This window comes from Cherax quadricarinatus, chromosome 70 (assembly GCF_038502225.1).
Source record: "Cherax quadricarinatus isolate ZL_2023a chromosome 70, ASM3850222v1, whole genome shotgun sequence".
Taxonomy (NCBI): Eukaryota; Metazoa; Arthropoda; class Malacostraca; order Decapoda; family Parastacidae; genus Cherax; species Cherax quadricarinatus.
Genome location: NC_091361.1, coordinates 12,252,296 through 12,264,826, shown reverse-complemented (window position 1 = coordinate 12,264,826; position 12,531 = coordinate 12,252,296). Strand labels below are relative to the sequence as shown.

The 12,531-nt window shown below is 40.6% G+C and overlaps 1 protein-coding gene across 2 annotated transcripts in view; it reads right to left on the bottom strand.

The window, feature by feature from the left end:
* LOC128702379 (whirlin) overlaps window positions 1-12,531 on the bottom strand; it is a 1,352,782-nt gene that overhangs the window by 1,161,335 nt on the left and 178,916 nt on the right. For both annotated transcript variants that reach the window (XM_070099896.1, XM_070099897.1), the window contains exon 3: window positions 1,274-1,404. In XM_070099896.1, coding sequence (XP_069955997.1) covers window positions 1,274-1,404 — 131 coding nt within the window. The remainder of the gene's footprint in view (window positions 1-1,273; window positions 1,405-12,531) is intronic.

The window sequence follows — 12,531 nt, the reverse complement described above, 5'->3', positions numbered from 1 at the left end:
GCCAGTGCGTAAGCCACTTGGCCAGCTGGCCGAGTGGCTTACACACTGGCCTGGAGTTCTATGACTCATTCGCCGTGGGTTCAAGTCCCACCCGTACAGTGGTTTGTTTTCATAGAGATGCTGATTGTTGGCCAAGAATTATATTACATGACAAATCAATTTCCTGGCGAACCAGAAGTCAACATCAAAACTCAAAATTTCAAAAGGAAAGTTCAAACCAGATGAAATAAAAGATAAAGAACATTCCAGTACATTTACAGACATTTTCACAACCACGCGTCATTAACTAAGGACAGTCTACCCGGAGAAGCTGTCAAATCACCTTCAGAACCTAAAAAGGTCCACTCATCTACCTGCAAGGAACCTCCAACTAATCCTATTTACTTGTTTTCTCAACCATCTTTCGTACATCAAAAATAAGGTGGAAATATACAAAAACAATTCATCCTTGTTTTTGTCGCCATATGGATTTCTCATATATATATATATATATATATATATATATATATATATATATATATATATATATATATATATATATATATATATATATATATATATATATATATATATGAAATGTGATCTTAGAGATGCATATGTGATTAATAAAAAGTGGAAAATGACTAGTAAGATACACTGGTGAATATTTAATTAAGTGAGCATGAGAATAACAGGACCAAGACAAGAAGAGGAACATTCCCACTACAAGCTTGCACAGACATCAGCGATACGTCTCCCCAAAATACAAGCCCCAACTAAAATTTTGGTGTCAGTGGTAACAGTCTAAAAGCAGCCCTTAAAGATGACTACCAAGACCTAGTAGAACAAATGGCCAATCACAGGCCTGGATTACTTACCCCCCCACGCTCCCTCCAGCCTCAGCAGCCAATCACCGGTTTGCATTACTCACCAAGATCGCCTGGCAGAAGAACAAGCCAATCAGGGACCTACTGCACTCGCCTACATATTCTACGGTTAGAATTAGCCAATCAGGTGCCTAGATATATTCAACAACGGGAGTGCCCAGGCGGGAAAGACGCCAATAAACGGCTCCCCAACAAAAAAAAATATATTCACCGAAATATCCAGCGATAAAAAGGGCAAATCAGGGACTCTGTGAGACCCAGTGAGATGCCCAGCGGACAAAAACAAGACAAATTAGCCAATCAAGGGCCAACTTTACTCAACAAGCCCCTAGCAGCAGAAACAACCAATGAGCGACCACGATGACTGAGCATGGAGCGGCCAGTCAGCGCCCAGTGTTACTACTCACCGCGATGGCTTCAGCGTGGGTCACCGTGGAGAAGTTAGTGTTGTTGGCGGCTAGGATGAGATCCCCGGGACGAAGACCAGCCCTCCACGCAGGCCCTTCCTCCTCCACCCGTGACACGTACACTCCAATACCTGGAAGAACAATACACTCAAATGGTCTCTACTGCTTGATCTGACATCCTTGTACACAATAATACCAGTAATAACAACCACGTACACTTTCATACCTATACTAACACTGGTGAACCTTCTAATACTCTGACAACAATCATGTATTCACTAATATATGAAGGGCATAAACAAGGGAGACATTAATAAAGTACTGAGGGTGTCGAACCAGGTAAGAACCAGGAATAATGGATTTAAGTTGGATAAATTTAGATTTAGAAAGGACATAGGTAAGTACTGGTTTTCTAACAGAGTTGTAGATGCGTGGAACAGTCTTCCCAGTGGGGTGATAGAGGCTAGGACCTTGGGTAGCTTTAAGAAGAGACTGGACAAATATATGAGTGGGAGTGGCTGGGTTTGATTGGTGTCAAGGGGTACGGGAGTTATTTCTTGAGTAACTTTAGGTAGATGTCGTTTTGATAAGGACCTGCCTCGTATGGGCCAGTAGGCCTTCTGCAGTGTTCCTACATTCTTATGTTCTTATGTTCTTATAAAAAAAGAGTGTGTATCAATAGTAGAAAATTCAGGCAAGTACTTTACTAAGACAACATGCTATTTATTTATGAAATGTTTCATCCACCATGGGCTCTGTCAAATTATATACCTAAATAGAATTCTACAAGTGGTGTAATGCTACCTTCCTTGGACGACGCCAAGGAAGGTAAAAAAATTGTTGTTATTGGGGATAGCCAGATTAGGTACATGGATAGGGCATTCTGTTTGAAGGATAGGAGTAGGAGGCAGAGAGTATGTTTTCCTGGGGCTGGGATGAAGGATATTGTTAGCCGTCTGGATGACATCATGAGAGGTAATGGGAGCAATCCTATTATCTGTCTCAGTGCTGGAGGCAACGATGTTGGCAGACGTAGGAGTGAGGACCTGATTAGCAGGTATAGGTCAGCAATAGAGATAATTAGGAAGAAGGGTGGGAAACCTGTCATATGTGGCATTTTGCCAAGGAGAGGAGTTGGAAATGAATGGTTGTCCAGAGCAATTGGTGTCAATTGCTGGCTGGACAAATACTGTAAGGAAAATGCGGTAACATTCATTGACAACTGGGACCTCTTCTATGGCAGAAATGACATGTATGCCAGGGATGGGGTTCACTTGTCTAGGTGTGGGGTGGGAGCACTGGCCAACGCAGTGGAGGGAGCTGTTAGGTCTTTAAACTAGGAATAGTTAGTGGTATGGGTTTTGGCGGGAAAACTGTGAAGTCGCAGGGTAGTAACATGAGTACTAGGAGAACTAATAATGGGCGGAATGAGGAGGATATTGGAAAGCCAGTGGCACTAATTGACAATGACAGTAATAGGTTTAGTGAAATAACAGAAAGGAGCAGGAAGGGTAAAGAGATAGGAGGGTCATTAAATATTTATTACACAAATAGTCGCAGTGCTAGAAATAAGATGGACGAGTTGAGACTAGTTGCTAGTGCAGGTAACATAGATGTATTTGCCATTACTGAGACGTGGTTTAATTCAAAAAGTCGGGACATGCCTGCAGAATGTCACATTCAGGGTTTTAAATTGTTCCAAGTAGATAGAAGTATCGGGAAGGGGGGTGGGGTGGCACTGTATGTCCGAGATCGTTTGAACTGTTGCATAAAAATGGGTATTAAGTCTGAAGTAACACATACAGAGTCTGTTTGGATAGAATTTTCAGAGGGACATGAAAAATTAATTTTAGGTGTGATATACCGTCCCCCAAATTTAGATAGGGACCAGGGGAGACTACTATGGGAGGAAATTGTTAGGGCCACAAGGCACGATAATGTAGTAATTCTAGGAGACTTTAACTTTAGTCATATTGATTGGAATTTCTTGACTGGGAATTTAGAATCATACGATTTCTTAGAAGTAGTTCAGGATTGTTTTTTGAAGCAGTTTGTGACAGAACCTACAAGGGGTAATAACCTGCTTGACTTAGTTCTGGCAAACAATGAATCCCTTGTTAATAATTTAGAAGTTTCAGAGGAACTGGGTGCTAGCGACCACAAATCAATTACATGTAGAATTGAATGGAAGTATGATAGTAGGGATAACTCAGTAACAGTCCCAGATTTTCGCTTAGCAGATTACGATGGGCTTAGAGAACACTTATCATCTGTTGACTGGGGTAACGAAGAGAGCTATCAATATGACAGTTTTCTGAACACAATACATGCTGCTCAAAGAACGTTTATCCCTTATAAGGAAATTAGATCAAATAGAAATGACCCAAAATGGATGAATAATAGGCTGAAATATCTACTAGGGCATAAGAAAGGAATTTATAGGCGTATCAAAAGAGGCGAGGGTCATCTTATGAATCAGTATATTGACATTAAGAGGGACATTAAAAAGGGGATAAGAAAAGCTAAAAGGGACTATGAAATTAAAGTTGCTAGGGATTCTAAAACTAACCCAAAAAGTTTTTTCCAGGTCTATAGAACAAAAGTCAGAGATAAGATAGGTCCCCTTAAAAATAACTATGGGCATCTTACTGACAAAGAGAATGAAATGTGCTCGATTTTAAATAATTATTTTCTCTCGGTTTTTACACAGGAAGACACTAATAATATTCCGGTAATTAATTTTTATAGTGGATCAGAAGAAGATAAATTATATAACATCACAGTCACTAGTGAAATGGTTGTGAAGCAGATAGACAGACTGAAGCAAAATAAGTCACCGGGTCCTGATGAGGTTTTTTCAAGGGTTCTAAAGGAATGCAAAATGGAAGTCTGTGAACCATTAACTAATATTTTTAATTTATCTATTCAAACAGGTGCAGTGTCTGATATGTGGAAGATGGCTAATGTAATTCCTATTTTTAAAACAGGGGACAAGTCGTTACCGTCAAATTACCGCCCAATAAGCCTGACCTCAATTGTAGGCAAATTACTAGAGTCAATTATAGCTGAGATTATAAGAAGCCATCTCGATAAGCATAGCTTGATTAATGATACTCAGCATGGATTCACAAGAGGCCGGTCTTGTCTAACTAATTTATTAACTTTCTTCAGTAAAGCTTTTGAGGCTGTTGACCACGATAAAGAATTTGATATTATTTACTTAGATTTTAGTAAGGCATTTGATAGAGTTCCGCACCAAAGACTGTTGAAGAAAGTAGCAGCTCATGGCATTGGGGGAAGGGTGCTCTCGTGGATCGAATCATGGCTCACAGACAGGAAGCAAAGAGTGTCCATAAATGGGGTTAAATCCGAGTGGGGATCAGTAACAAGTGGCGTTCCACAGGGATCAGTCTTGGGCCCGTTGTTGTTTATAATATATATCAATGATCTTGATGAAGGAATTACTAGTGATATGAGCAAATTCGCCGATGACACGAAGATAGGTAGGATAATTGATTCAAACGTAGATGTTAGGGAACTTCAGGAGGATTTAGACAAACTCTACTCTTGGTCAGAAAAGTGGCAGATGCAGTTCAATGTAGATAAATGCAAGGTTCTGAAGCTCGGGAGTGTCCATAACCCTAGCACTTATAAGTTAAATAATGTAGAACTTAACCATACAGATTGCGAAAAGGACTTGGGGGTTATGGTAAGCAGCAACCTTAAACCAAGACAGCAATGCCTAAGCGTACGTAATAAGGCAAATAGATTACTGGGATTTATATCAAGAAGTGTAAGCAACAGAAGTCCAGAGGTCATACTGCAGCTTTATACATCATTAGTAAGGCCTCACCTAGATTATGCAGCTCAGTTCTGGTCTCCATATTACAGAATGGACATAAATTCGTTAGAAAACATTCAGCGTAGGATGACTAAATTAATACATAGCATTAGAAATCTTCCTTATGAAGAAAGATTGAAGACTCTTAAGTTACATTCACTTGTTAGACGAAGAATGAGGGGAGACCTGATCGAAGTGTATAAGTGGAAGATAGGTATTAATAAAGGGGATATTAACAAGGTCTTGAGGATATCTCTCCAAGAGAGAACCCGCAGTAATGGATTTAAATTAGATAAGTTTAGATTTAGAAAGGACATAGGAAAGTATTGGTTTGGAAATAGGGTAGTAGATGAGTGGAACAGTCTACCTAGTTGGGTTATTGAGGCTAGGACTTTGGGTAGTTTCAAATTTAGGTTGGATAAATACATGAGTGGGATGGGTTGGATTTGAGTGGGACTTGCACATCAGAGCTTATTTCTTGGGTAGCATTGAAAATTGGGTAGGTCAAATGTTTGTTAGTGGGATGAATTGTAAAGGACCTGCCTAGTATGGGCCAACAGGCCTGCTGCAGTGTTCCTCCTTTCTTATGTTCTTATGTTCTTATAGAAGGTACTTAGTTCTCTATCTGACATCTTAGACCACTCAGCTACAGAGGCCTCAAAACGGTAGGTAGCCTGGTTACAGGCTGTTTTTCTTCCCATCGCTGGGCACACCAGTGAGTCTTAGGCATGATTTCGAGTTTCATTTTTGACAGTATACAAGACTGCATTCTGTTATTCCAGCTTCACATTGTTCGAGACTATGGAGCAGAACTCTTCTCCAGGACTGACCACCTCAGAACTACGTCTTCGAGGGTGATGCACTGATTACCCTGTCTTTACTTCTTCATTGATCCTGCTGCTTCCTCCGTATTCGACTGAGTAAAGATATTTAACTGTTGAACATGCATTGTATTCATCAACGTGTCGGTAATGCATACATTTAGCATTACCAACATCATCAACCACAAACTATACAATAATAACCCCTACCACACATCATACAATACCTGCGAATACCGCCACACACTATACAATACAAACAACATCAACCATACTATACAATACCAGAAACCACTACCACGGACAATACCAGAAACCACCACCACACTAAATACTAGCAGCCACCCCCACTCACTTATAATACTAGCAACAACCCCCCACCCCCCCACATATTATAAAAAACAGTAACCACTCCCACACACTATATAATTCTAGAATCCACCAACACACACTCTGCAATACCAGAAAACACAGCCTCACACAATACAATGCCAGCTACCTACACACAGTCCACTGTGTGGTCGAAACGTTGAAAATAATTTTCTTTACTACATTTGAGTCCCCGTTTCTATCTTAACGGTATATTATACCATATATCTGCACACAGTAAGCAGTACCAACGACACCACCACCACCACTGCACACTATACAATGCCTACAACCACCACTGCACATTATACAATATCAACAACCACCACTGCACACTATACAATACCAACAACTACCACTGCACACTGTACAATACCAACAACCACCACTGCACACTATACAATAACAACCACATCTGCACACTATACAATACCAACAACCACCACTGCACACTATACAATACCAACAACCACCACTGCACACTATACAATACCAACAACCACCACTGCACACTATACAATACCAACAACCACCACTGCACACTATACAATACCAGCAACCACCACTGCACACTATACAATACTAACAACCACTACTGCACACTATACAATACTAACCACCACTGCACGCTATACAATACCAACAACCACCACTGCACGCTATACAATACCAACAACCACCACTGCACACTATACAATACCAACCACCACTGCACACTATACAATACTAACCACCACTGCACACTATACAATACCAACAACCACCACTGCACGCTATACAATACCAACAACCACCACTGCACGCTATACAATACCAACAACCACCACTGCACGCTATACAATACCAACAACCACCACTGCACACTATACAATACCAACCACCACTGCACACTATACAATACTAACCACCACTGCACACTATACAATACCAACAACCACCACTGCACACTATACAATACCAACCACCACTGCACACTATACAATAATAACCACCACTGCACACTATACAATACCAACAACCACCACTGCACACTAAACAATACCAACCACCACTACACACTATACAATACCAACAGCCACCACTGCACACTATACAATACCAACAACCACCACTGCACACTATACAATACCAACAACCACCACTGCACACTATACAATACTAACAACCACCACTCAACACTATACAATACCAACCATCACTGCACACTATACAACACCAACAACCACCACTGCACACTATACAATACCAACAACCATCACTGCACACTATACAATACCAACAACCACAACTGCACACTATACAATACCAACAACCACAACTGCACACTATACAATACCAACAACCACCACTGCACACTATACAATACCAACAACCACCACTGCACACTATACAATACCAACAACAACCACTGCACTCAATACAATACCAACAACCACCACTGCACACTATACAATACCAACAACCACCACTGCACACTATACAATACCAACAACCACCACTGCACACTATACAATACCAACAACCACCACTGCACACTATACAATACCAACAACCACCACTGCACACTATACAATACCAACAACCACCACTGCACACTATACAATACTAACAACCACTACTGCACACTATACAATACTAACCACCACTGCACGCTATACAATACCAACAACCACCACTGCACGCTATACAATACCAACAACCACCACTGCACACTATACAATACCAACCACCACTGCACACTATACAATACTAACCACCACTGCACACTATACAATACCAACAACCACCACTGCACGCTATACAATACCAACAACCACCACTGCACGCTATACAATACCAACAACCACCACTGCACGCTATACAATACCAACAACCACCACTGCACACTATACAATACCAACCACCACTGCACACTATACAATACTAACCACCACTGCACACTATACAATACCAACAACCACCACTGCACACTATACAATACCAACCACCACTGCACACTATACAATAATAACCACCACTGCACACTATACAATACCAACAACCACCACTGCACACTAAACAATACCAACCACCACTACACACTATACAATACCAACAGCCACCACTGCACACTATACAATACCAACAACCACCACTGCACACTATACAATACCAACAACCACCACTGCACACTATACAATACTAACAACCACCACTCAACACTATACAATACCAACCATCACTGCACACTATACAACACCAACAACCACCACTGCACACTATACAATACCAACAACCATCACTGCACACTATACAATACCAACAACCACAACTGCACACTATACAATACCAACAACCACAACTGCACACTATACAATACCAACAACCACCACTGCACACTATACAATACCAACAACCACCACTGCACACAATACAATACCAACAACCACCACTGCACACTGTACAATACCAACAACCACCACTCAACACTATACAATACCAACAACCACCACTGCACACTATACAATACTAACAACCACCACTCAACACTATACAATACCAACAACCACAACTGCACACTATACAATACCAACAACCACCACTGCACACTATACAATACCAACAACCACCACTGCACACTATACAATACCAACAACCACCACTGCACACTATACAATACCAACAACCACCACTGCACACTATACAATACCAACAACCACCACTGCACACTATACAATACTAACAACCACCACTCAACACTATACAATACCAACCATCACTGCACACTATACAACACCAACAACCACCACTGCACACTATACAATACCAACAACCATCACTGCACACTATACAATACCAGCAACCACAACTGCACACTATACAATACCAACAACCACCACTGCACACTATACAATACCAACAACCACCACTGCACACTATACAATACCAACAACCACCACTGCACACTATACAATACCAACAACCACCACTGCACACTGTACAATACCAACCGTCACTGCACACTATACAATACCAACAACCACCACTGCACATTATACAATACTAACAACCACCACTGCACACTATACAATACCAACAACCACCACTGCACACTATACAATACCAACAACCACCACTGCACACTATACAGTACCAACCATCACTGCACACTATACAATACCAACAACCACCACTGCACATTATACAATACTAACAACCACCACTGCACACTATACAATACCAACCACCACTGCACACTATACAATACCAACAATCACCACTACGCACTATACAATACCAACAGCCACCACTGCACACTATACCATACCAACCACCATTACACACTATTAAATGCCCAAATTCAATACATATGCAACTTACATGAGGGAATGAATAGCGACTTAAGCAAGTTTGCAGACGACACAAAAACAGGTCGTCAAATAAATTCTGGTGAGCACAGAAGAGAAGTAAACACATAGTGACTTAGATACGTTGGTGTTTTGGTCGGAGAAACGGTAGATGCATTTTAATTTAGACAAATGTAAGGTTCTTTTCTCGGTAGAAGAAAATTATTGTGGCAATATAGACCTCGAATTAGACACATGTAAAACATCTGGGTAACTTTATTTATAAATGTTCCGCCAACCAGTGGCTTTATCAATATAAGGACATAACGTGAAGAATATAGAATATTATACAAAAGATGAGGGAATCAATCCATCGGTCTTGGAGATGGTGAAGAGCACCTTAGTCTTGAAGAATCTGAAGCACAGGCATGAAATTTGTGTCTTATATACCAGCATCAGGTGAGAAGACATCGTCATATCCTTCATGCTTACTACTGGCGCATCCCTTGTTTGTGATTTACTTCCACTGGGGAATCCCGACCACAAGTGGTAATGCCTTCGTTTGCTACACGTCCCTTAGCTGACGCCGGTATTTAAGCGCCAACCTTCATGCTTGGGCTTAATAGCCTTCAAAACTACAGTACTCTTCACCAACTCCTAAAATGAATAACTGTTTACCTCATTTTTTTGCATAATTCTACAGTCTTCGCATTATGTCCATGAGTTGTATTGATAAAGCTACTGGTTGGTGCAACGTCTACAAATAAAGATACCCAGATGTTGCACATTTGTCTATTTTTTTCCTCGTGTGGGTATTATATACTATTCATGTACAATATAGATGTTAATCAAACTGAGTGCGGGAAAATCTTAAGAGTTCTGGTTAGCAGTAATCTAAAGCCATAGCAACAGTGTTGCTAATAAAGTTAATGGAATACTTGGCTTCATATCAACAATTGTAAATAATGAAAGTCCTTAAATTATAATTCAGCGTTGTGTATTGATAAGACCTCAGTTACATTATGTTCCACAGTTTTGGTCTGCATATGCGCTGGAAAATATTCAGAGAAAGATGAGGATGATGTTACCGTTTATCAGAAACCTTTCCTGCAAGATTAGACAGAGGACACTAAATCTGCACTCTCTGGTAAGGTGTAGAATTAGAGGGGGTAGGGGGGTAAGAGTGAAGTGTATGTAGATATAAACAATGTGCTGAAAATATCTAGCCGAGACAGGACTCGCAGCAATCCTTTCAAGCTGCAAAAATTTACGTTTAGAAATGATACAAGAAAGCACTGGTTTGATATTAGAGTTGAGGATGAGTGGAACAAACCCTCGAGTAGCGTCAATGAAGCGAGATCCTTGGGTGACTTTAATAATAAGGTAGACAAGTACAAAAATGGGTGTGAGTTGGCCCTTCCTAGCATGAGAACATAAAATGCTGCAGGAGGCCTATTAGCCCATACAAGCAAGTCCTTCTCAAACCTTAACGCAGTATTAAAAAACGTTTTCCCATTATCAGTGTTACCCAAGGAATAAGCTTTAATCAAATCAAATCAAATCAAGTTTATTCTCTGTAAGGGTTACAATGTGGGGTTCACAGGATTTGGATATTGTGTGGTTTACATGTTATAAAATACTAATTACAGAGGGGGCCACTAGGACACCTAGCATGGCTAGGCATTTTGGGCAGACTTAGATTAATTCTTAACATTAAATCCTTACAGATAATGGTATTAAGGCTAGGTGACTACATTATAATTTGTGAGTTTAGCAATGTGAATGCTTTTGTTTTAGCACAATACAAAGTGTCTATATTGGAGTATCATAGGCAAACTTATGACTAGTTAGGATTCATTATTTTAAGATTAAGATTAGTATTTCTGTGTTTATAGTCAATGGGTGAGTGAGTGTAATTGTGAACCACCAAGTGGTTATCATGTAGTTAGTTGTCGGGGTGGATCAGGGAGATAAGATGTTTTCTAACTGTAATTTTGAAAGTGATGAGTGTGTCTGCAGTTCTCGAGTTTTCAGGTAGGGTGTTCCAGATTTTAGGTCCTTTGAAATACATTCAATTTTCGTAAAGGTTTAGTCGGACACGGGGAATGTCATAGAGATGTTTGTGACTGGTATTATGCCTGTGGATCCTGTCACAACTATCAAGAAAGCGTTTTAGGTCAAGGTTAATATTGGAATTTGAGGTCCTGTAGATGTAGATTGCACATTAGTAAGTGTGGATGTTCTGAACAGGGAATAAGTTTAGATCTATGAAGAGTAGGGGGGAGGGGGTGTTGCCAGGGATGGGATTTAGTGATTATTCTTACTGTGGCTTTTTGTTGGGTTATTATTGGCTTTAGGTGTGTTGCTGCAGTTGATCCCCAAGCACAAATAGCATAGGTGAGGTATGGATATATAAGTGAATGGTATAGTGTGAGAAGGGCAGTTTGCGGCGCGTAGTATCGTATCTTGGAGAGGATCCCCACCGTTTTGGATACTTCTTTTGTTATGTGTTGGATATGGGTGCTGAAATTTGGGTTGTTGTCGAGGTATAGGCCTAGGAATTTGCCCTCATTATGTCTGCCAATTAGAGTGTTGTCGATATAAATGTTAAGTTGCGCAACACGTGCTCTGCTACCAAACATAATATAGTAGGTTTTGCCAGTGTTAAGTGTAAGTTTATTGGCTGTCATCCAAGTCGATATTTTGAACAGCTTCTCGTTAACAATGGTGTTGAGGGTGGCAAGATTAGGGTGGGAGATGACATAAGTCGTGCCGTCAGCAAAGAGAATGGGTTTCAGGTGTTGAGATATGTTTGGAAGATCATTGATGTAAATGAGGAAGAGCAGGGGTCCAAGGACACTTCCCTGCGGAACTCCAGTATCAAATGGCCGTATTGATGAG